Source organism: Macaca fascicularis, chromosome 4, assembly GCF_037993035.2.
Source record: "Macaca fascicularis isolate 582-1 chromosome 4, T2T-MFA8v1.1".
In the NCBI taxonomy this organism is placed as follows: domain Eukaryota; kingdom Metazoa; phylum Chordata; class Mammalia; order Primates; family Cercopithecidae; genus Macaca; species Macaca fascicularis.
Window position 1 is genome coordinate 129,407,625 of NC_088378.1, and position 25,721 is coordinate 129,433,345.

The following is a 25,721-nucleotide window of genomic DNA, read 5'->3' on the forward strand; positions in this document are numbered from 1 at the left end:
TTTTTCTAAGCCCACAATTTAATGATTTTTAGTAGACTGTTTACACAGAGTTGTGCAACTATCACCACCATCTGGTTTTAGAACATTTCCATGACCTCCAAAATCTCCCTTATGAGGCAGAACCAATATTTGAACCCAGGCAGTCAGGCTCCAGAGATCACACTCTTAGCGGGTTTGCTGAATTAACTCTGCAGAGGAAGGCGATCCAATGGTGAATTTTACTTGAGGGGCATCTATGTGGAAAATACCACACACACACACCCTTCCTCCCTCAAGGGGAGACCTCAGCCATGCCTCTCAGCCCCTTCTGCATTTTGCCTAGGCTGTGCAGGCTGCTAGTGGGCATCAGCACCTCTGGTGAGGGAAGAGGGCCTGGTCCCCTGTCACCTCCAGCCAGCTGCTGCCCTCATCAGCCTGGACAGAGCTGGAGCCCAAAGGACAGCTCCTCCCGTTCCTCAAGGCAGGGCTGGGCCTCCAGCTGACTCAGCTTGGTCTTGCCTGCACAGGGAGTGGTGGAAAACATCATGCGTCCAGCAGAACAGCGCCCCAGTGTTTCCGGGGTGTTCCCTGGGGTGCCACTGGGCGTGGCAGAAGTCCTCCTCCCTGCTCTGCTTGGAGTTAGGGAGGGGAGGGACCAGTGTTGGGGATTCTGTGATGGGATGCAGGTGCGGCCCTGACTTGGCATCCTATCTCTGTCAGTACGTGGGGCTGAGCACTCTCTGGGCCTCAGTTTTTTCTTCTGTTAAAGGGGATAGTGTCCAGGCTGCCTGCAGGGTAACTGCCTGAAGGGGTATTTATGGCAGTGCTTTGAAAAGCATTAAAACGAAAAACTCTAAAGCAGAGTGTCCAATCTTTTGGCTTTCCTGGGTCACATTGGAAGAAGAATTGTCTTGGGCCACACAAAATACACTGACACTAATGATAGCTGATGAGCTAAAAAACAAAACAAAAAAATGCAAAAAAAATAAAACGCCTCATAATATTTTAAGAAAGTTCACAAATTTGTGTTGGGCCACCAGTTGGACAAGCTTGCTCTAAAGCAAGGATTGGCACACTACAGTCCTGGCTCCATTCTGGCCCATGGCCTGCTTTGGGGAATAAAGTTTTGTTAGAACATAGCCAACTATGCCCCTCATTTACATATGGTCTATGGCTAGAGTTGAGTAGCTACAAAAGAGACCTTATGGCCTGCAAAGGCTAAAATATTTACTATTTGGCCCTGCACAGAAAAAGTTTACTGGCCCCTGCTCCAAGGCGTGATTTATTACTGTGAGATCATTCCCAGCATGGAGCACTTCCTGCCCCTGCCTGCTTCAGCTCCTCTTCCTAACACTGTAGACTAGAGGAAACTGAGCCATGACAAGGCTATTTCAAATGTCTCACAGAGAGTGGGATTAGAGTTCCATAGGGCCCCTGAGTCTGTGACATTCCCCTTGAGCCTGGGGTGAGATGCTGGCGATATCCAGCCCTTGGAGAACAGGTGGTGGAATGGAAGGGAGAAAAATCAATGTAGGGATGTGTAAGGGAATGAAGCAGTAATCAACCATTTGCTCTGTGGTTGCAGCCATGTAAAAATCTGTTTGCACAAGGGTAGGCTGGGTACAGAGGGTAAATGCAAACAGTCATGTGAGGGTGGTGACGAGCAATTTTTCTTTACAGAATTTCTCTAATATGTATTCCAGCAATTAGGAGGCCTTCACTGAATACATTTGCAATCCTAACGAAGTCTTCTGCCCTCTCCCAGCCCAAGCAAGGCCACACGATTGTGTGTGTGTTTTTTTTAAATGCATGAGAAAGCAGAGATGTGGATCTTTGCAAATCCCGAGATAAGGGACTGGGCTGCTACTGGAGACAAAGCTGCCAGTCACTCAGGACTCCTCCCTTGCGTCTTGGATTAACTGAGCCAAGATTCTTTATCTACTACCACTGCACCGGCCACCAGCAATGGGACACCCTTGTTTGCTAGAGGACTCTCTTTCCTGCCCTGTTCCTCTAAATGGGACGGCTCACAGCTACCGCAGACATTTATTTGAAATGCAGATTCTGGGCCTGGCGCAGCGTCTCACGCCTGTAATCCCAGCACTTTGGGAGGCTGAGGCAGGTGGATCACGTGAGCTCAGGAGTTTGAGACCAGCCTGGGCAACATGGCAAGACCCTTTCATCTCTATTAAAAATACAAAAATTAGCCAGGCTTGGTGGCATGTGCCCGTAGCTGCAGCTACTCAGGAGGCTGAGGCGGGAGGACTGCTCGAGTTCAGGAGGCAGAGGTTGCAGTAAGCCAAGATCGCGCCACTGCACTCCAGCCTTGGTGGCAGAGCGAGACCCTGTTTCAAAACAAAAAACCAAAACCAAAACAACCCCAGCACTTTGGGAGGCCAAGGCAGGAGGATTGCTTGAACCTGGAAGATAGAGGCTGCAGTGAGCTATGATGGCGTCATTGCACTACAGCCTGGGTGACAGAGCGAGATCCTGTCCTCCCCACTTCAAAAATAATTAATTAATTTCAGATTCCTAGGGTCCCACCTCAGGCACAGGAAGTCAGAATCTCTGGGCTAGGGTCTGGGCTCTGGGGGTTTTTTGAGACGGAGTCTCACTCTGTTGCCAGGCTGGAGCGCAGTGGCACAATCTCGGCTCACTGCAACCTTCTGCCTCCTGGGTTCAAGCGATTCTCCTGCCTCAGCCTCCCCCGCCCACGCCACCACACATGGCTATTTTTGTATTTTTAGTAGAGACGAGGTTTCACCATGTTGGCCAGGATGGTCCTTGACCTCTTGATCCGCCCACCTGGGCCCCCCAAAGTGCTAGGATTTACAGGCGTGAGCCACCGCGCCCAGCCTTTAGGCTCTGGGTTTTTAGCCAGCTTCAGGGGAATTGTTTTGTGCAGGAAGATATGAGAATCCTGGTATTTCCTTCCCCACATGAAGCAAGGCTATTCTCTTTCCCTTTAGGACTCCCTGCAGGCCATATGGTAGGTTCTACATAAATATGGAAAGAATGTGGCCAGCTCCTTATCAGGAGGACCCTAGTGCCCTCTGGTGTGGCTGCAGTTTCTGGTGTTCCTGTTCCCTGGGTCTCCTGGCCCTGTGCTTCAGGTCCTGCTAAAGGGTGGGAAACTCCCACCTCTTACCCCTGGAGCCAGGCGCTGAGCACTTATTTCCCCCCAGGGCCAGGCTGGCACCAGCCTACCAACTTTTGTTTACTCCTGTCCCCTGGAGGTGTGCTGTGGTTTGCCAGCAGTCCAGTGCACACATATACACCCTCGGCTGCCCCATTATATAAGCTTCTCTTGTCACTCTAGTTCAACTTCAGAAAGCCAGGCCTGCCTTTGACCCCTACAGACCAGCTACAAGGTGCCCCTTCTCTCCTAGCCAATAGAGTAATGACAGTAATGCAATTATTATCACCAGACTCTGGAGTAAAAGCTTTGTATGTCTTCTCAGTTGAGGAAACAGACTCAGAAGGAAGGCTTAGATAGGTGAAATGACTCAGTCATTCCAGTCTGGTGTAGCTCAAACATCAAAGTGCATCCAGTCATCTGGAATCTTGTTAAGATTAGATTTGTTTCGGTAGTTTCGGGATGAAGGGAGAGTCAGTATTTCTCACAAGTTCTGGGGTCTGCACACTGAGTGGCAAGTCCTAGCTTGGAAGAAGAGGGCCCTGTTCACTCTGCTCCTCCCTCTTAGTCCCCACATGCAGGGTTGTGGGGGGCGGTGCCCAAGACTCCTTTTCTGTTCCCTCCTCCTCTACTCTGGCTCCCTGCCCCTCCTCCCCTCCACCCCAGCCCAACCTTCAGCGTCCGCTCTGCCTTGGACAAAGGCCTCTCTCTGGTCCTCAGGTCAGGCCTGCTGGGACTTGCTGGGAAAGACTGGCCTTTTTAGGCTCCTGTCATGTGGACTTGCTAATTAGCAAGAAAAGGCCTCATTAACGCCATTTGTGAGTTACATTCACATAGGGCCGCCCCCGCTGCTTCCCTGAAAGGCAGGGGCTCCCCTAGTGGCCGATAATTGGATGCCACACTTCATACTTCACTGTCCAGCACCCCCATTCTATATCTACAGTGAGGTAGAAGTAGAAAGAGGTCTGTTTTGGGATTCTGGGTTACTCTTAGTCAAGGCAAAAACTCCCCAAGCTAAGGCCGGAATCCTCCTAAGCCCCAGGAATCCAATCAGACCTGTAGCCAGTGCTCCTGAGGTCATTTAGGGGCTCCTGGCAATTTGGGGCCCCAGCCCTCCTCCCACTCCAGCTAGCTTCCTTCCCTCTCCTGATTTTGGGAGGCTTCTGGAAAAGTATCATCCTCATTTTACAGGTGGGGAAACTAAGCCCGACAAAGTGCTCAATGTCCTCAGGTGTTATATGGATGTGAATCCAGATATGATTCCTAGGCCCATTTCCTCCCCTCCAGGCCTTACCAACTTTTTTTTTTTTTTTTTTTTTTTTTTTTGAGATGGAGTCTCGCTCTGCCGCCCAGGCTGGAGTGCAGTGGCCGGATCTCAGCTCACTGCAAGCTCCGCCTCCCGGGTTCACGCCATTCTCCTGCCTCAGCCTCCCGAGTAGCTGAGACTACAGGCGCCCACCACCGCGCCCGGCTAGTTTTTTGTATTTTTTAGTAGAGACGGGGTTTCACCGTGTTAGCCAGGATGGTAGGCCTTACCAACTTTCAAGTCTCATTCAGGAAAAACAAGAGATGGAGGGGAGAGACGCTGAATCCCTGCATTCCCTCCCTGCCATGCTGGCTATGACCCGAGGGAATCAGAGTCTGGAGTCAGGTTGCCTGGGCTGGAATCCCGGCCCCTTTGACTCACCAGCTGTGGGACCTTAGGCAAGGGACTTAACCTCTCTGAGCCTCAGTGTCCTCACCTGCAAATTGGGAATAATAAGGGTACTACCCCCATGGGGTGGTGAGGGCTTAATAGATGTTAAGACATTTAAATATTTAATTAATCAAATTAATTTTCTCGCTAGTTTGGACCTAGCTAGAATTTTGGGAAAGAGCTAAATAACTGTCCCAGAATCTTTCTGACCTCAGCCTCCATGGAGATCCATGAGCAGCTTCGGGGCTGGAGGAGGTAGAACATTTCTTCCAACCCTGAACTCTGTGAGCAAAGAAATGCAGAAGACTCAGTGAGGCTCCCCTCCTCGGGGAGCAAGGGAGAAAAGAAGGGCTGGGCCTCCCGCAGCAGCGTGTACCTAGCTCTCAGCTCGCCTGGAGCTGGCCCACCTGCCACATTTAACACATACCCCAGCCCAGGCTGAGAGAGCCAGGTCTGCCTGTTGGGGAGAGGCAGGGAGCCACGTGCCATATGTAAGGCACTGCAAGTCAGGGGCCCTGTTTAACCCCTGCTTGGTGACCTTGGTCCAGCCCCTCCCACTCTGGGCTGCTGCAAAGAGGGTTATTGAGAACAGTCCCAGGCATCAGGACTCAGGGTGGACCCTAACAAGAAAGCAAAGGGCCGCCTGCTTGCCGGTGGCTGTCCCCCATGGGGACAGGTGTCACCAAGATTTGCAAGTGACACAGCCCAGCTCAAGCTCACAGCCCAAACTCTTGGTGGAGGTAAGTAAGGTGGAGCAGAGAGAGAATGATGATGATGACGATAACAATAACTAGCCCTCCCAATTATTATTATTATTTTTTTTGAGACGGAGTCGCACTCTGTTGCCCAGGCTGGAGTGCAGTGGCACAATCTCAGCTCACTACAACCTCTGCCTCCCCAGTTCAAGTGATTCTCCTGCCTCAGCCTATCCTGAGTAGCTGGGATTACAGGCGCCTGCCACCACGCCCAGCTAATTTTTGTATTTTTAGTAGAGAAGATGGGGTTTCACCACATTAGCCAGGCTGGTCTTTTTTTTTTTTTTTTTTTTTTTGAGGTGGACTTTCGCTCTTGTCACCCGGGCTGGAGTGCAATGGCGCAATCTCGGCTCACTGCAACCTCCGCCTCCCCAGTTCAAGCAATTTCTCCTGCCTCAGACTCCTAAGTAGCTGGGGTTACAGTGCCCACCACCACACCCAGCTAATTTTTGTATTTTTAGTGGAGACGGGGTTTCACCATGTTGGCCAGGCTGGTCTCCAACTCCTGACCTCAGGTGATCCACCCACCTTGGCCTCCCAAAGTGCTGGGATTACAGGCATGAGCTACTGTGTCTGGCCACCAGGCTGATCTTGAACTCCTGACCTCAAGTAATCCACCTGCCTTGGCCTCCCAAAGTGCTGAGATTACAGGTGTGAACCACCACACCCAGTCAACCCTCCCAATTATCAAGCACAAATATCTGCTAGGCACTGTGCTGATGACTTTTGCATGCTTTCTCTCACTCAGCCTCACATCAGCCTGCCCAGCAGAGACCACTGTTCACATGTACAAAGATAAAGAGACAGCCTCAGAGAGACCTAGTGAGACTGCCAGGATCCCACAGTTAAGTGATGGAGCCGGAACCGGAACCCACGTTCAGCTGGGCTCTAAACCCGTAGCCTTGACCCTACAAGGTCCTGCCTCCCGTCCCAGCCAGGAGCTGTCCTACTGCTGGGTGTTTCCGGCCAGGACAGAACCTCAGCCATGGTCTCCTCACACCCAGGCAGCCTCAGCCACAACTCTGCTGCCCTCAGGCCCATGGCAGAGCCAGGTTCTCCTGAGGGAGAATGGGCAGGAGGGGAGCTGCCTGTATCCAGGTTGAAATCTGGGGTGAGGTCTCCTGCTTGGCACCAGGAATTGTTTTTGGAACAGGTTTTTGGATGTTAGATGGTATTAATATTTATGTCAACTCAAATCCTTGAGGGGATGTAAATGGAAGCAAAGCCCTACCTTCATTTCCCATCCTTCTATGAGGGAGAAATTGTTAGGGAGAAAATCTAAAGTAATCCTATGCATAATCTTGTCATAAATAGGATTCCATTTGGGGGGAAATTGGGTTCATTTAAAGATCAGGTTTGGGTCAATTGAGGCAGACCTGGATTTACCCCTATTTTATCACGCATTATTTGCATGTGAGTTTGTCAGAAGCTTCAGTTTGTATCTTGACAGGACTGTGGTCCATCTGGGGCTCAGGCCTTGCTCAGAACCTGCTGCTGGGGTCTCACAAGGCTTCCCGGCTGCTGGAATTGCCCTGGGGCTCTCTTTCTCTGGAAGCTCCTGGGTCCAGGGGCATCTGCCTTCCTTTTCCAGCTTTCTGAATCTCACCTGGATGTTCCAGTGCTACCTCTCTGGTCCGTGCATGTGGCAAGCATAAAACCTCTGAGATCCCTAAAGACCTTTCCAGAAAAAGCCAGACATCTAGGGAGTTTGCAAGTTTCAGAGTGGATGAGACACGGGGCTGTGCCCCTCTTTCTCATTGCAGCTTGTTCTGAGAGCAAATCATCCAGCTTCCTCTCCAGGCACCCACTTCACCTCTTCCTCATCCCTCCTTCCTCAAGGGACGCCAGGATGTTCCTAGCCCTCCTTTAGCTCCTCGACTGAGGAGGGAGCTGCTTCTCAGGAAGGCCTCAGCATCCCTGACCTGTGATCTGAGCAATGTTCGTCACTTCCAATAAGAAATTCTCAAGGTTGAGCTCTGTTGTCTGTCAAGTTTTGAGCCTTGACCTTAAGGCTGGGAAGACCCCAGTCCCGACCTTGAATGCTTTGAGGATCTAGCTGATGGAGATGGACCCACACACCTCACCTCATACTGTGCCCCCACCCAGCAGGAGCTGGGCCAGGACTGAGGGCCCCGAGAATTGGCCTGATTCCAGCCACATCTGCTTTTCTTTTTTTGATTTTATTTTTGAGACACAGTCTCGCTCTGTCACCCAGGCTGGAGTACACTGGCACAATCTCAGCTCACTACAACCTCTGCTTCCCAGTTCAAGCGATTCTCCTGCCTCAGCCTCCTGAGTAGCTGGGATTACAGGCGCCCACCACCACACCCAGCTAATTTTTGTATTTTTAGTAGAGACAGAGTTTCACCATAGTGGCCAGGCTGGTCTTGAACTCCTAACCTCATGATCCACCCACCTCGGCCTCCCAAAGTGCTGGGATTATAGGCGTGAGCCGCCACGCCCAGCCCCACACCTCCTTTTCTTATTTTATTATTATTATTATTATTGAGACAGAGTCTCACCCTGTGGCTCAGACTGGAGTGCAGTGGCGATCTCGGCTCACTGCAACCTCCGCCTCCCTGGTTCAAGTGATTCTCCAGCCTCAGCCTTCTGAGTAGCTGGGACTACGGTGCGTGCCACCACACCTGGCTAATTTTTTGTATTTTTAGTAGAGATGAGGTTTCACTGTGTTAGCCACGATGGTCTCGATCTCCCGACCTCGTGATCTACCCACCACGGCCTCCCAAAGTGCTGGGATTACAGATGTGAGCCACTGCACCCAGCCCCTTTTCTTATTTTGATAACAAATTTACTATTTTACAATTCTGCAGGTCATAACTCTGACACAGGTCTCAGTGGGCTCAATTAAGGTGTTGGCAAGACTTTGTTCCTCTCTGGAGGCTCCAGGAGAGTCTGTTTCCTTGCCTGTTCTGGCTGCTAGAGGCAGCCCACAGTCCTTGGCCAGTAGCCGCCTTCCATCTTCAAAGCCAGCCGTGGCGGCCAAGCCCCTCTCACAGCGCATCACCCCACCTCTGCTTCCGTAACACGTTTCCCTCTCTGACTCCTACCCACTCCTCTTCAGACTGGGAAATCAAATCTCATTTTCCAGAGGTGCCTGGTGGGGAGAGGAGCCACCTGGGCCTTCCAGCCCGGCCTCAACCACAGCCACTACCCTTCTATATGTTTTACAGAGAACAGTTATATTCTTAGAAAGGATTTCACTGCTTGAAACAACCACAAAGGAAGCAAAACAACAGTGGCTCAGAGTCAGGGCTGAGTCATGGGATCTGTGAGGCGGTTAGAGCGCCTGCTTGAGGGTCAGACAGCCACAGTTCAGATCCGACTCCATCCTGACCAGCAGGCTTCAAACAAGCTGCGTCACCTCCCGCTGCTTCCCAGAGCTGCTCGCTGGCCAGAGCCAAGCCAAGCCTTCCTCAGCCCTGTACACGGTGGGGTTATGACTCTTCCCTTTAGGGGTGTGTGTATGGTGGTTTAGAAGTCAGACCCTTGAGGGAGACCCTGGCTTCAACACTTACTCTGAGGCTTTGGGCAAGTTATTTGACCCCCTTGTGCCTCGGTTTCCTCATCTGTAAAACAGGGATAATGACTGTACCAATTTGCATGGGGCCGTTTTGAGAATTAAATGAATGAATAATGTGTAAGGTGCTTGGAACAGTGTCCGGATCATTACAGGTGCTCAGTAGGCCGGGCATGTGGCTCACACCGGTAATCCCAGCACTTTGGGAGGCCGAGGTGGGTGGATCACCTGAATTCAGGAGTTTGAGACCAGCCTGGCCAACATGGTGAAACCCTGTCTCTACTAAAAATACAAAAATTAGCTGGGCATGGTGGCACTGGCACACACCTGTAATCCTAACTACTCGGGAGGCTGAGGCAGGAGAATTGCTTGAACCCAGGAGGCACAGGTTGCAGTGAGCCGAGATCATGCCACTGTACTCCAGCCTGAGTGACAGAGCAAGGGGATCTGCGGTGGCTCAGGCCTGTTGTTCCAGCGCATAAGGAGGTGAGACTAGGCTTTCAAGGCCAGCCTGGGCAACATAGAAACCTCTCATCTATATAACCAAAAAAAAAAAAAAAAGACTCTGGCCGGGCACGGTGGCTCAAGCATGTAATCCCAGCACTTTGGGAGACCGAGACGGGCGGATCACGAGGTCAGGAGATCGAGACCATCCTGGCTAACACGGTGAAACCCCGTCTCTACTAAAAAATACAAAAAACTAGCCGGGCGTGGTGGCGGCGCCTGTAGTCCCAGCTACTTGGGAGGCTGAGGCAGGAGAATGGCGGGAACCCGGGAGGCGGAGCTTGCAGTGAGCTGAGATCGCGCCACTGCACTCCAGCCTGGGCGACAGAGCAAGACTCCGTCTCAAAAAAAAAAAAAAAAAAAAAGACTCCATCTCAAAAATAAAGATTAAAAAAAAAAAGGTGCTCAGTAAGTTTTTACCCTTCATTATTATTACTATTACAGTTATCATCCTTGCCAAGTTGCTCAGATATAACACTTCTAAAGCTCGTAGGCACCCAATAAGAGTAGCCATTAATATGACAATAACTCAACTGTAGGAAGGAGGCTCCCTAGATCCCAACATCGGTGCAGAGATGAAATGAAATGATTAGAGCCCTGCCTAGGAGCGTGGCTCTCATGCAGTCCCTGTGGCAATCCTCACCCACCCCCAGTCCTGTTAAGGGTCCAGGTAGCCACATCACGTCAGGTCTAGGGCCTTGGCATCCACACAGCACTCTCTAGAGAATGCCCCAGGAGATCCCGGTGTCAACACGCAGACTCTCAGAAGTGAGGGAATCGGGGGCTCTCGTGGTAGCTGTTGGGTGTGAGCTACTTTTTTTGTTTCCCATGGGGTCAGATCTTACAGCTCCCTCCCCCATGCCCCGTCCGATCTTGGTCTGCAGCCTCAGGCATGGAGCCTGGCAACTGGGACTGGAAAATCATATTTGCCCAGAGTGCACAGGGCAGGGCAGTGCTGGGAACTGGAATTTCCAGAGATGCGCAGAGCACACAGAGAACCCAACGTTCGGGCTCCATTTGAGAGATGGAGAAGCTTGAGTGTCCCAGCCAGCTTCCTGCCTTGGGAGGGCTGCACACCGAGGACACCACCTCCAGCTGCTGGAGCCCTCCCAGGAGTCTCCCTGTCACATCCAAAGCCCAGATGCTCACATGGGGTGCTGGGATTTGGGATGGATGTAGTCTGATCCCAGGATCTTCCTAACAAGCCCAGTCTCTTTCGAATAAATCATTTGGCTTTCTTGCAATTTTCTCCTAAAGTCACGTACAAGGAGAAAAGTAATCATGATTAACTCAATGTCCCAGTGAGACTTCTGGCTAACTGGGATTCTGACCTTTCTTCTCTCCTCTCTGGCTATCGGGGAAAGTCCTCCACACCTCGTTAAATGGACGAAAGCCCTCTTTGCTCACAAGCCACATAGCAGGAGGGCCACAGCGATCCCTGCCAAGGGAGTGTGAATTTCTTGTCAGTGTGTATCAACAGTCATGAGGGAGTTGAGAAAGGGATGTGATGTGATGTGAGTGGCCCCTCACACCCTCCCACTGCCATAGAGCAGCACGGAGCACAGGCTCAGTAACTGGAGGAAGAGGAAGGTCCTTCATATCATCTTCCTACAGGGGAAACAAGCATGTTTGCTGAGCACTTACTCTGCCCTGGCCACACTCACTCCTCACGACAGTGCTCTACGGCACTGTCATCACTCCCACTGTACAGATGGGAAAACTGAGACCCAGAGAGGTTAAGCCATGTGAGCAGTCAGCGGCAGAGCTGGGATGTTTTAACCAGGTCACACTGACCCTACCGTACCGTTTTTTCTGCTCTGCCCTCCAGGGTTCGTTAAAGAAAGCCATGTACACAAGCATCTGTGGTTTGGTAGTCAGGGAAATCTTGAGTTAAGGAGTCCAGATGATGGAATATTGGCCCCTGGGGGCAGCAGGTGGCTTCATCTGCTCTGCATGTTTCAGATTAGAAATTTAAACACTCGAGGGAAAAGCCGGCTTGTTTTCCCCCCTCTCTCAGAGATAAGCTTCGGCTGGGCCCTTAGCCGGGCTCCCTGGGCTCCGAAAACAAGGGACCACTGCTGTGGGAGAGAAGGCTCAGGATCAATGCAGGGTGGTGGTTGTGGATTGGGAGAGAGATGGCTGCAGGGGGCTGAAAGCCCCAGGAACATCGAGTCCCTCACCCAGCGCCACCTCAGCTGGCCCCATTAGCGCACATCTCATCCATAAGATCTGATTATGTCAGAGGCGCTTAGCTGAGTCCAACACTGGGGGACACGCGGGCCCTGGCTTTCCTCACTGGGAGCTGAAGGGCAGATTAAACTTGGGTGACCGGATGCCTTGGATCTCCAGCTTATAGTGTCCCCTCACTTGTGTTCTCTAGATGGCATCTATTATGGAGACAATCGGTTTAACACAGTGAGCGAGTCAGGAACAGCCACGCTGAAAGCTCGGCCAAGAGTCCGGCCCCTGCTGACCTTCCTTCCGCTGGTGAGTACGATTCTGCTCTGAGGTTGGAGGGTCTGCTCTGGGTGGGGACACCAGGCCTGCCCCAGCCTGAGTGGACATCAGCTGCACCCTCCACCCACCCCTTCCTTCCTGATGCTGACCCGGTGGGAAGGGGGGCTACTGGAAGGAGGCATGGCCGAGGCTCACAGCAGGAAGTTTAGGATTAGGGATGCCAGCTCGTTCAGGGCCAAGCCCAAGGAGAAGTTATGGAGAACTTGTGTGCAGGAGTGATACAGCAGTGGGTACCCTCAGCCAAGCAGGGTTCATTTTCCACAGTCACTGATGACTGTCTGCTTTGTGCCAGGCCCTGCATTAGGTGCTGGATACAGAGATGACTGGGCCAGCGTTGCTGTTCTCAAGGAGCTCCCTGCCCACTGCAGGAGACAAATATATTTTGCTTAACCCAGTATATTCAAAAGAGTGTCACTGTGGCAGGCATGCTGGCTCACACCTACAATCCCAGAACTTTGGGAGGCCAAGATGGGTGGATCACGAGGTCAGGAGATTGAGACCATCCTAGCTAACACGGTGAAACCCTGTCTCTACTAAATATACAAAAAAAAAAAATAGTTGGGTGTGGTGGCAAGCACCTGTAGTCCCAGCTATTCGGGAGGCTGAGGCAGAAGAATGGTGTGGACCCGGAAGGCGGAGCTTGTGAGCTGAGATCGCACCACTGCACTCCAGCCTGGGTGACAGAGCAAGACTCTATCTCAAAAGAAAAAAAAAAAGTGTCATAACAACATTTAATCAATATAAAAAATACTAATGGGCTATTTTACATTCTTTTTTTCATACTAAGTCTTAAAAATCTGGGCCGGGTGCGGTGGCTCACGCCTGTAATCTCAGCACTTTGGGAGGCTGAGGTGGGCGGATCACAAGGTCAGGAGTTTGAGACCAGCCTGGCCAATATGGTGAAACCCCATCTCTACTAAAAATACAAAAAAAAAAAAAAAAATAGCCAGGCGTGGTGATGGATGCCTGTAGTTCCAGCTACTCAGGAGGCTAAGGCACGAGAATCGCTTGAACCCGGGAGGCAGAGGTTGTAGTGAGCCGAGATCAGGCCACTGCACGCCAGCCTGGGAGACAGAGCAAGACTCTGTCTCAAAAAAAAAAAAAAAAAAAATCTGGTGTACGACTTATATAGCACATCCCGCTTCCGACTGAGACATGTTAAGTTCTCAATGGCTGCTTGTGGCCCGTGGCTGCTGTACTAGACAGCCCAGGCCAGAGCCAGTCTAAACACCAGGCTCCTAGATTTGAGGCTCACTCCTGTCTGTCGGACCTGGGTCATGGTTGGCACAATGCTGCCACCGGGGTCACGGCATCCTCTTGCCTCCATGAGGGTTTAGTACTGCCTGGACTGAAAGGCCCCTTGCCCTGGTCTGAGCTCTCAGGAGTCTGTTAGACTTCATGGCACCCCACACATTCATCCTGGGTCCCCATACCTCCTGCCTAGCACTGCCTGGCACAACCACCTTCCTCTCCCCACCACCAATTTTTTCTGCTATGTCCAACCTCAACAATCAGACCTAAGATTCTAGATGGGACAGAGGCAGTCTTACATTCTCCTTGCTGCATTTCTAAGGCCTCTCTGTGGAGGGCTGAGCACACAGATCTCTGGGAACACAACTTTAAATAATTTATTTTCTGCTTATAAAAGCAATTTGTGGACAATATAGATAAATACAGAAAGAGCAACACCACCAACAACAAGGTATAAATCAAATAAGTCAGCTTGGAATCCTAGCACTTTGGAAGGCCAAGGTGGGAGGATCACTTGAGGCCAGGAGTTCAAGACTAGCCTGGGCAATATAGCCCAACCCTATCTCTACAAAAAATTTAAAAATTAGTCAGTTGTGGTGGTGTGTGCCTATACTCCCAGCTACTTGGGAGGCTGAGGCAGGAGGATGGCTTGAGCTCAGGAGGTTGAGGCTTCAGTGAGCTATGATTGCACTACTGCATTTCAGCCTGGGTGACAGAGTGAGACCCTGTCTTAAAAACAAAGAAAAAAAAATGAGTCAGCCCCTAACTTTGTTTCCAGAGAATGCATAAAACTCTGACAGAAGTGATTGCACCCATAAATGCAGATAAAATCAGTTTGAAATATTCCTTTTTTTTTTCCAGACTGAGTTTTGCTCTTGTCACCCAGGCTGGAGTGGTGCAATGGTGCAATCTCGGCTCCCTGCAACCTCCACCTCCCAGGTTTAAGCGATTCTCCTGCCTCAACCTCCCAAGTAGCTGTGATTACAGGCGCCCACCACCACTCCCAGCATTTTGTTTTTGTATTTTTAGTAGAGACTGGGTTTCATCATGTTGGCCAGGCTGGACTCACCTGGTCTCCTGACCTCTGGTGATCCACCCACTTCAGTTTCCAAAGTGCTGAGATTACAGGCTGAACCACCGTGCCCAGCCTGAAATATTCTATATTGGGAGGTTAATTAGATTCTCTCCTGTCACTTACCCTCAACACACATACCCAGATTCATAGCAGTGTGGGCCCAGAGTTGACATACCTCTACCAGTCGGTAAAATACTAAAACATTCATCTGTAAAATGGGAATAAAAAAAAAATTACTGAAATACGGCCAGGCGTGGTGGCTCACTCCTGTAATCCCAGCACTTTGGGGGGCCGAAGTGAGCGGATCATGAGGTCAGGAGTTCGAGACCAGCTTGGCCAACGTGGTGAAACCCCGTCTGTACTAAAAATACAAAAATTAGCCAGGTATGGTGGCACGCACCTGTAATCCCAGGTACTCAGGAGGCTGAGGTAGGAGAATTGCTTGAACCTGGAGGCAGAGGTTGCAGTGAGCTGAGATGGCACCACTGTACTCCAGCCTGGACGAGAGAGCAAGACTCTGTCTCAAAAACAAACAAACAAAAAAACACGACGGAAATACTTCTCTACAGAGTAGAAATGGCTGTTGCCCCTGGAGTGGTTCCTGCTGTCCTGCCCCTCCCCTAGATTGGACCACCCTCAAAAGCAGCAACTAAAGAGTTAATGTGGTCCCAGCTGAGTTCATTCTGATTGGTCGGCATCCTTATCTCCCCCCACCTATCTGCTGCGGGCCCCTCAAAGACCAGGGCAAATCCTCGCCTGCCAGGCCCTCCCAGGCTCTGGTTTGGATCTGGTCTGGGCAGAACATGACTCAGGGGCTGCACAGACCCCAGGCAGGCCTGGCCAAAGGCTCCGGGGCCCCTGGAGTGGGCTGGGCTAGCTGGGCAGGCCTGAGTTCCAGCTTGTCCTGGGAAAGTGCTTCCTGGGAGCAGTTCTTTTGTGCAAGCCTCAGAACCAGTCCCAGGAAATGGGGGCTTCTCCCTAAAAACTTACGCCCCCTCACTGGTGAGGGTGAGAGAATGGACACCTGGTGAACCGACGGCTGAAAGGGGCCTCATTTTACAGAGGCAGGAACTGAACCAGGAAGGGGAAGTTTACCCGTTCCCTCAGTGCTGGCTGACTGGGCAAAGGCAGGCAGAGCGACTTGCCGACCCCATCCAGTGGCACGGCCTGTGATCTCGGCCACCACATGCTGAGCGCTCATTGTGCGCCAGGCACCATGCCACGTGGACCACGTGTGTTAACAAAGCCACCCTTCAAGCAAGGTGCTGTCATTAATCCCCATGTTACAGGCAGAGAAACTGAGGCACAGAGGGGAGTAACTTGCTTAAGGTCATGCGGCTAAGTGATAGAGCCGTGACTGGAATCCCTGAAGCCAGGCTCCAGGATCCAAGTTCTATTCAGGCCGTTCTACTCTCCCTCCACTCACTACATAGAAGGTTTTTTTTTCTCCTTCCAGGACCAGGCGGCAAAACCACTTCCACCTCACTTGCCTGCCTCTCTGAATCCCTGTCCAGCAGTCTGGGCCTGCCGGGCACCAGGCCTCTTGCCTCTTTCGGCTCATAGATGCTTTTGACCTATGATGAGGCTGTGAGTCACATACACCTAGTTTTGCTTACAATTTCAGCAGGGGACTAAAGCCCTCCCATGATGTGCCTTCAGATTAGGAACCCTTGGCCCAGTGGCCCGCATCACAGGGACTGTTCTGTGCTCCTCACTCAGGTCACAGGATAGGGCAGCTTCCATGCCGTTTGTTGCCTGCTCCCGGGTGGAGGGGAATCTGGCTGGCAGCTTAATTCTCTCTTGTCTGACCTTGTGACTCCTCTCCTGCAGGCCCTAGCCAGGTCCTTTGCTTTCTTTCAGCAGGGACAGAAGGCTGGGAGGATGGGGAGGATTGGCTCAAAAGCGTCTGTGTGCCAAAAGAGGCGAGCTCTGTGTGGGTGTGGGCTCACACACACATGCACACGCACACACCCCGTCCCCTAGCCCCGCCAAGTCAGGGTGGGTGGGGAGCTGGGACAGTGCCTAGCCCTGCCTGACACTGTCCTAGCCGGCTGGGCCTCCACCCCTCCCTGTCCTCCCTTCCCACATTCAGAGGCACCTCTCAGGCCAGGCTGCCCAGTGCGAAGGGGAGGTACGGGGTAGCAGTGCCCAAGAAGTCAGGTGACAGGCCCCACGAGGGCCTGTGAGCTCTCTCCAGGCCTGGGCCATCCTCTGAGCCCACCCTTCCTGTCAGTGCCCTACAGGAGCCTGCCAGGGGACAGGGCTAGAGAGAAGGGGACAGGGCAGCGACAGGCACACTCCTGCCCCCTTCCCTAGAGCTCCCTCGCTCTGTGTGCTGAGGGTGCTGGGAATTACGAAGTGTTTCTCAGGCATCCGGCAGCCAAAGGCCAGCTAAAAAAAGGACCTCGGGATCCCTCAGTGGCTGGGATGGGACCAGGGGCTGAGACTCCAGCAGCTGGTACCAGTCCCAGCTCTGCTGCTGGGATTCGGGGTGGCCGCAGGCCAGCCCCTTCCTCTCCCTGGGCCTCTGGCTTCTCGCCCAACAGTGGGGGTCATACTGCATGGTCCTCAAGGGTCTCCCCAGCCACGACTATCTGTGTTAAAATGACTTCCTAACGGAAGGGTAGACGGTGTGGTCAGCTCCCTGGAGGGCCACTGGAGAAGTCAGGCCCTAACGACACATGGAACCCTCCTCGAGCTCTGTTTCCACCTCTGGAAAGGGAGGTTTTCCAGCTACTGGGGCAACCCCACCTTCCTGCTTGGGGATCCCCGAGGAGCTGAATTTGAGCCACCAAACTTCAGAGGTGGGAGGACTACAGCAGTTGTCAAGGTCAAGGTGAGAACACTGAGGCCTGGGGAGGGGAGGGCCCTGCCCAGGCCACTGGGCTCGATAGAAGCAGGGACAGGAGCCAGGCCTTCTCCCCAGGCTGGCCCTGTGCCCTGTGTACACCACCGGAGGTCTGGCTGAGTGAGGGGTGATCCTTTCTCCCTCCTTCTCAGGGAGACTGGGCCCAGAGAGCAAGCTGGAGCCTGTCCCTCTGTTTCTTGTTCTTCTTTTTTTTCTTTTTTTTTTTTTTTTGAGACGGAGTCTTGCTCTGTCACCCAGGCTGGAGTGCAGTGGCACAATCTTGGCTCACTGCAAGTTCCGCCTCCCGGGTTCACGCATCTCTCCTGCCTCAGCCTCCTGAGTAGCTGGGACTACAGGCGCCCGCCACCGCGCAGGGCTAATTTTTTGTATTTTTAGTAGAGATAGGGTTTCACTGTATTAGCCAGGATGGTCTCTCTATCACCTGACCTCATGATCCGCCCACCTCGGCCTCCCGAAGTGCTGGGATTACAGGTGTGCACCACCACGCCTGGCCTGTCCCTCTGCTTCTGAGAGCTGGGTCCATAGAACATTGGGTGGCAGCAGGGTTGTATTTTCTGGGGTTCTCTTTCTTGCCCTCCCCAGTCTGAATCAAGCCATCTCCAGGGTGATGCATATGAGGAATTAAAAATTAAATGTCAGTGTGGCAAATACGGGAAAACTGGCCCAACAGGTCCCCAGGGGTGCCCTGGGCGGTGAGAGCTGCCTGGGTCACCCCACCCTCTGAGTCAGACAGGCCTGGCTCTGCCAGAAGAGGCATCCCTAGGCTCAGGCAGGAGGCCTCGCCTGCCCTGCACCCTTCCCTTAGTCCTTGCTGCTGGAGAGGCAGCTGGAGTCAGCCCCATCTCTCCTTTCCACCCAGCCCGCTGCTGCAGGAACTCTTCTCTAAACTCAAGGCCCAGGCACCTTTTAGGGGTGGAATCTGAGCTCTGTAGGGTGAGTCAGGCAAGGCAGCCATGATTGGCTTTTGGCTGGTTTGTGTGGATGATGTTAGGCCAAAGGGTTGTGGGGTGTGGGGTGTTAGGCCTGCCACAAGAGTGCAAACGGAGCTCCACACCCCCTTCTCTACCCACTTGGCTCCTTCCCTATCATTAAGGACCTCAGCCTGAACCTCCAAAGTTCCATCCAGGCCCATAAACCTCCATCCTTCATCCTGGCCCATAAACAGCCGCCCCTTTGTCCCCATGGACTCACAGATGTGTGCCCCCCTCAGGAGGACTGGCCAGGGAAGAAGCCCTTGAAGCGGGCTCAGGGCCATTTAGGCAGGGTCTCGAGGGACGTGGTGTGCCCTCTGGGGGCACGTCCCCCTCATCCTACTGACTTCTTGCCCCAGAGAGAAGGCAGACCAGGGCCCTCCATAGTACCTGATGGAGGGCAGAAGCCATGGTAACCTGGGTCTAAGGGTGGTTCTCAGATGGTAGATAGGTCCAGAGGAAGATGGTTCATGGGTGAATACTCTTTTCTGGCCCCCAGGAGGGGTCTGAGCTGTGGCAGAGTGTCGGGCTGTGTTGGGGAAATAATCCGTCTCCTTTATAAACTGCTCACTGGCTCCCAACTTCACAGCTGCTCTGCAGGATACACACAGCCCTTCTTGATCCTCTACCACCTCCACCAGGCCAGCACCCCCACACTGCACCCCTAAGCCAGGAAAACAACTGGCTGGGCTTCATCTAGTTGGGTATGTTGGGTGCCTAGAGGGGTTTCTGTGTAGTTCTTGATCTGGGGCAGAGGTGGGGGCTCCCAGCTTCCTTTTCTCCCAGCCTGCAGTGGTGTCCCCAACCATGCCTGCCTCTAACTCAGGCTCAGGACCATCTCCCTCCCACTCTGCAACTCCACACCCCACCCCACAGGGCCGGTGCCCCAGTTCAGGCTCCAGGAGGAGTCTGGCAAGGAAGTTTGCATTCCACGATGTGTAGCTAAGACTCCGAGCTGGCTGCCACCCAGGGTCAACCATGCATTGCCCACTGGCCCAGCCCCTGTTGACCCACCCTTGAGACTTGGCTGAGCCCTGAGGAATCACAGGCATGAGGATGTGTGTGTCCCGGCCACGAGGAGGCCAGTAGGGTGGACTGAAGCCATGAGTGGGTGAGCCCTGCCCTCCTGAACTCTCAGGGGTGCCACAGGTGAACAGTGGGCCCCAGCCCCCGCAAAACTTCAAAGGGAAACTAGCCTCATCCTTGAATAATGAGTGTTTTCTTCCCCACCTTCTTCCCTCCCTTTCTTCCTCCTTCTCAACTCTGAAATGTTAGCAGTAAAGAGGGCACTAGGGGATTCCTGGTGACCTGTCCCTGACCATGGGGAAGCACTCATTCCTCAGATGCAACCAGAGAGACACACACTGGAGGCTGTGCCTGGAGCAGTGGCCCAAGTCCTTGATTAGAACCCAGGGGAAATAAACTTTCTTGAGAACTACGCTGCAGGACCTCTTAAGGGGTGCAGTGGCCTCTGGTATCACAGCCAACCTCAGGGAGGTGGTATTATTCCTATTTTACAGATGAGAAAACTGAGCTTCAGAAGGCAAGAAAGGGGCATAACTTCTTGAGCACCATCTCTATGTCAGATACTATCTCTGACTCCTTTTAGACGAGTCAGTTAAGATTGCAAATCTGGTCTGCCTGACTCCCAAGTTGATGTTTTTTCCACTCAATCACAATAATTAAAAAAAAAAAAAAAAAAAAACTAGGCCAGGCGTGGTGGTTCACGCCTGTAATCCCAGCACTTTGGGAGCCTGAGGCAGGAGGATCACAAGGTCAGGAGTTTGAGATCAGCCTGGCCAATATGAGGAAACCCTGTCTCTACTAAAAATACAAAAAATTAGTGGGCATGGTGGCACGCACCTGTAGTCCCAGCTATTCAGGAAGCTGAGGCAGGAGAATCGCTTGAACCCAGGAGGCAGAGGTTGCAGTGAGCTGAGATCGTGTGCTCCAGCCTAGGTGACAGAGTGAGACTCTGTCTCAAAAAACAAGAACAAACAAGCAAACAACATACTATTATTGTATTGGCTATTTTTTTTTTAATTATAAAGGAAACAAAAGTTCATTGTTAAGAACCTCCCAATAGAGACAAATATAAGGAAGGAAATACATATAAATATTCTTGGAATGGTAGTTCTCTCCATCCATGCTTCCTCCCAACTAATCATTGCTGGGAACTTTCCACTATAATAGGCTGTGATGATGGGTTTTTTTTTTTTTGTTTTTTTTGTTTTTTTTGTTTTTGAGATGGAGTTTCACTCTTGTTGCCCAGGCTGGAATGCAATGGCGCAATCTTGGCTCACCACAACCTCCGCCTCCCGGGTTCAAGCGATTCTCCTGCCTCAGCCTCCTGAGTAGCTGGGATTACAGGCATGCGCCACCATGACCGGCTAATTTTGTATCTTTAGTAGAGACAGTTTTCTCCATGTTGGTCAGGCTGGTCTTGAACTCCTGACTTCAGGTGATCCGCCTACCTCAGCCTCCCAAAGTGCTGGGATTACAGGCGTGAGCCACCATCCTGGCTGCTGCAATGGTTTTTAAAGGGCTGCTTTGGCCAGGTGAGGTGGCTCACATCTGTAATCCCAGCACTTTGGAAGGCTGAGGAGGATCACTTGAGCCTCAGAGTTGGAGACCAGCCTGGCCAACATAGCGAGACCCCGTCCCTACAAAAAATATAAAAACAAGCTGGGCAGGTTGGGTGCAGTGGCTGACGCCTGTAGTCTCAGCACTTTGGGAGGCTGAGGCAGGTGGATCACTGGAGGCCAGGAGTTCAAGACCAGCCTAGCCAACATAGCAAAAACCCATCTGTATTAAAAATACAAGAAAATTAGCCAGGTGTGGTGGCGTGCACCTGTGGTCCCAGCTACTTGGGAGGCTGAGGCAGAAGAATTGCTTGAACGCGGGAGGTGGAGTTTGCAGTGAGCCGAAATTGCACCACTGAACTCCAGCCTGGGCAACAGAGTGAGACTCTCTCTCAAAAAAAAAAAAAAAAAAAGGCCGGGCGCGGTGGCTCATGCCTGTAATCTCAGCACTTTGGGAGGCCAAGGCGGGCGGATCATGAGGTCAGGAGATCGAGACCATCCTGGCAAACATGGTGAAACCCCGTCTCTATTAAAAATACAAAAAATAAAATTAGCCGGGCGTAGTGGCAGGCGCCTGTAGTCCCAGCTTCTCGGGAGGCTGAGGCAGGAGAATGGTGTGAACCCGGGAGGCGACGGAGCTTGCAGTGAGCGGAGATCGCGCCACTGCACTCCAGCCTGGGCGACAGAGCAAGACTTCGTCTAAAAATAAAAAAACAAAAAAAAACACGCTGGAAAGCTGGGCATGGTGACTTGCACCTGTAGTCCCACACTTTGGGAGGCCAGGAATTTTTGCAGGAATTCTCCTTTTTTTTTAAATTTTTGAGACAGAGTCTCGCTCTTTTGCCCAGGTTGAGTGAAGTGGCACAATCTCAGCTCACTGCAACTTCTGCCCCCTGGGTTCAAGTGATAGCAATTCTCCTGCCTCAGCCTCCCAAGTAGCTGGGATTACAGGCGTCTGCCCACACCCACCTAATTTTTTTTTTTTTTTTTTTGTAGAGACAGGGTTTCACCATGTTGGCCAGGCTGATTTCAAACTCCTGACTTAAGATCCACCTGCCTTGGCCTCTCAAAGTGCTGGAGTTACAGGAGCTCAGGAATTTGAGGCTGCGGTGAGCCACTGCATTGCAGCTTGGGTGACAGTGAGATCCTATCTCCAAAAAAAACAAAAATAAAAACAAAAACAAAAATTAAAGGGCTGCTTCAGCTGAACTGAGCTGCTCGCTTGTACACCTCTGTGAAGTGAGTGAGGTGACCGATGGTCTTAGCTTCTGGGTGTTGTCTGGGTGTGAGGATGAGGAAGTGCTGAGGCCCAGTTTTGTGGAGTTCCCAAGCTGGCAGAGCCAGGGCTGGACTCTGCCCCAGGCAGCCACAGTGCAGGGAGTGGCTGTGGCCAGCTGCCCAGGCTGGCCCAAAGGGGGAGGTGCTGCAGCCCGGCCCACCAGGGGCATGCTCAGATGGTCATTTGCGTGTTCTTTGCTTCACTGCACATAGGTTGGTCTGCCCCTTTCGACGTGGGCTGCCACACTCGGAAGGCCACGCACTCCACTCCCCTGAGAATGTTTGAGGCACATGGCAACCCCTGCCGGCGGCACCCTGGGCTCCTGAGTCTGTCATTTCCTGGTGCCAAGGGTGGAGCAGTGTAAGGTTGGGACACAGCAGGCTCCCCAGCTGACTGACTGCAGCAGTCAGAGCCCCGTGTCTGAGGCCAGCAGTGACCTCAAGCCCAGCCCTGCCTGCCTGGTCTGGGGCTCCTGGAAAAGAATTTTGAGAACTCTCCCTCCCAGCTCCCCCCGCCTCTATCCTGCTGCCCCTTTGGCGTCTCTGGAGTCAGAGGACAACCTGGAGGCAATTCAGTTATCCGTCCCAACACCCTGTCATCGAGGGGTGACCCTGAGTGTCCAGGCCACTGCCCACACGACACAGGTGAGCTGATTCACAGAAGGGACACTTTGTGGGCCTGGACTCACAGAACACCATAGCCAAAGTGATCCTTGGAGAGTATTTACAGAAGGGGCAGAAATAGACCAGAGTGAGAAGTTAGTTTGCTCCAAGTTAATTGGTAGCAGAGCTGGAGCCATAACACAGGTTTTCTACCTCTTTGTCCCATACTCTTTTTTTTTTTTTTTTTTTTGAGACAGGGTCTCGCTCTGTCACCCAGGCTAGAGTGCAGTGGCACAATCTCAGCTCACTGCAATCTCCGCCTCCTGGGTTCAAGTGATTCTCCTGCGTCAGCCTCCCGAGTAGCTGGGATTACAGGTGCCCGCCACCACGCCGGCTAATTTTTTTGTATTGTTAGTAGAGATGGGGTTTCACCGTGTTGGTCAAGCTGGTCTCAAACTCCTGACTTCAGATGATCCACCTGCCTAGGGCTCCCAAAGTGCTGGGATTACAGGCGTGAGCCACCGCACCTGGCACTTGTCCCATATTCTTGCTGCCACTCATTAAACTCATCCAGGGATGTATTCATTCAACAAATACTTGTTAAACTGCCCGGTCTGTGTCAGGCACATACAAAGAAGCAGCCATCACCGAGCCCTCAAGTAGAGTGGGCTGGGCAGCAGGGACTGCAGTCATCAACAATAGACATAGAGTTGTGTTAGAGGGAAAGTATGAGAGCAAACACTATACTGGCAAAGGAAGGAGGCTGTCAGGTCCCAATTTTGGCTCTGGCACTTACTAGCTCTTTGACCTTGGGCAATGTACTTAGCCTCTCTGTGCTTCAGTTTTCTCATCTATAAAATAAAAATAATAACTTGTCTCTTAGGGTTACTGTGAAGACTAACAGTAAAACTGGGTTGCTATATGTGAAGTACTCAGAACAGTGCCTTGCACCTAGTAGGTGCCTCATAAATGTCAGCTGCAATAATAATGCACATAGAGCCTGAGGATCACACAGGGAAGAGAATTAACTCTGGCTGGGGTTGCCAAGAAGGACTTCACAGAGGAAAGGCATTTAATCTGGGGCTTAAAGGATACCTAGGAGTTTGCCAGAAAAGGAAGAGAATCCTAGGCAGAGTAAGAGCAAGAACAAGGCTGTGGAAGCCTGAGAAGATGTGGAAATGGATCGCAAGTGGGGGCAGTGATTTTCGGGGGTTGGGAGAGGCAGATGTAGCTGGATCATCTAGAGGGCTTTTCAAGCTACCCATCTGCCCCCAGGACCTCTGAAACCTCTGCACATTTTCCCCATGGGGTGGTTTCTCTGCCCCACCAAGGACCCCTGCTGCAGGGGGTCCTCGGTGCTACTTGTTCATGAGTAGGTCAGGTTCCCCCAGCTACAGTGGGGTGGGAAAAAGACAAGAACCACCAGTGGGAGCCCAGGGTTTGTGGAGTAGGTGGGGAGAAGATGGCAGGAGCTGCAGGGGGTCCACCTTATGAAAGTTCTCACGGGCCATGTGAAGGTGTTTGAATGTCTTCCTCTGGACCAATGGAAGTATTCTGAGCCAGAAAGTAACCTGCTCTGAGATACTTTTGAGAAAAAATATCCCTGTGGCAGCTTTGGAGAATGGAGTGAGGCAGAGACTGGGAAAGTGTCTGGAGTCAAAGGCAGTGGTGAGGACTGAGAAAGGGCTGAGGTGGAGAGGCAGCAGGAGGGAGGATTCAGGAAATGACAGGCAGAACTGGATGACAAGCTGGGTTTGCAAGGTGCCCGAAAAGACGGTGATCTATAACTCACTGTGGAACCTTGGGCATGTCACTGAATCTCTCTGAGCCTCTGTTTTCTCATCTGGAAAATGGCGGTAGCAATGACAGCACCTGTCTCACTGGGCTGTTGTGAAAAGCAAATGAGTTAAGCGATAGAAAGTGCTGAAAGAGGCTGGGCGTGGTGGCTCACGCCTGTAATCACAGCACTTTGGGAGGCCAAGGCGGGAGGATCATGAGGTCAGGAGTTCAAGACCAGCCTGGCCAACATAGTGAAACCCTGTCTCCACCAAAAATACAAAAATTAGCTGGGCGTGGTGGCGGGTGCCTGTAATCCCAGCTACTTGGGAGGCTGAGTCAGGAGAATCGCTGGAACCCAGGAGTCGGAGCTTGCAGTGAGCCGCGATCTTACCACTGCACTCCAGCCTGGGAGACACAGTGAGACTCTGTCTCAAAAAAAAAAAAAAAAAAAAAAAGAAAGTGCTGAAAGAGTACCTGGTACAGAATAAGTGCTGGCCAAGTAGCAGCTGTTGATCCTACTGTTAAGATTGGGAGTTTAGTGGATGGGAGAAAGGTGATATCTAGAGGATATACACATTCTAAGTTGCCCCCAACACTTTTTCTTTTGATTTCTTGTCTTCTGTTTTAACTTTTTTTATTATAAGGTACACATAAGATAAAATTTACCATTTTAACAATTTTAAAGTGTGCAATTCAGTGGCATTAAGTACATAACTTTTTCTTTTTTTTTTTTGTTTGTTTTTTTTTTGAGACAGAGTCTTGCTCGTCACCCAGGCTGGAGTGCAATGGTGCGATCTTAGCTCACCGCAACCTCTGTCTCCCAGGTTCAAGTGATTCCCCTGCCTCAGCATCCTGAGTAGCTGGGATTACAGGTGCCCACCACCATACCTGGCTAATTTTTGTATTTTTAGTAGAGATGGGGTTTCACCATGTTGGTCAGGCTGGTCTCCAACTCCTGACCTCGTGATCTGCCCACCTCGGCCTCCCAAAGTGCTGGGATTACAGGCATGAGCCACCAAGCCCGGCTTTTTTTTTTTTTTTTTCCGAGACAGTCTCACTCTGTCTCGGTTGCCCAGGTTGGAGTGCAGTGGCACAATCTTGGCTCACTACAACCTCTGCCTCCTGGGTTCAAACAATTCTCCCTGTCTTAGCCTCCCGAGTAGCTGGGATTACAGTTGCCTGCCACCA

The 25,721-nt window shown here is 51.9% G+C and overlaps 1 protein-coding gene across 1 annotated transcript in view; it reads left to right on the forward strand.

Annotated features, from left to right (window-relative positions):
* Positions 1-25,721, forward strand: part of C4H6orf132 (chromosome 4 C6orf132 homolog) — a 41,538-nt gene that overhangs the window by 1,960 nt on the left and 13,857 nt on the right. Inside the window, exon 2 of the mRNA XM_045390882.2 lies at positions 11,989-12,095. Within this exon, the coding sequence (XP_045246817.2) occupies positions 11,989-12,095 (107 nt within the window). The remainder of the gene's footprint in view (positions 1-11,988; positions 12,096-25,721) is intronic.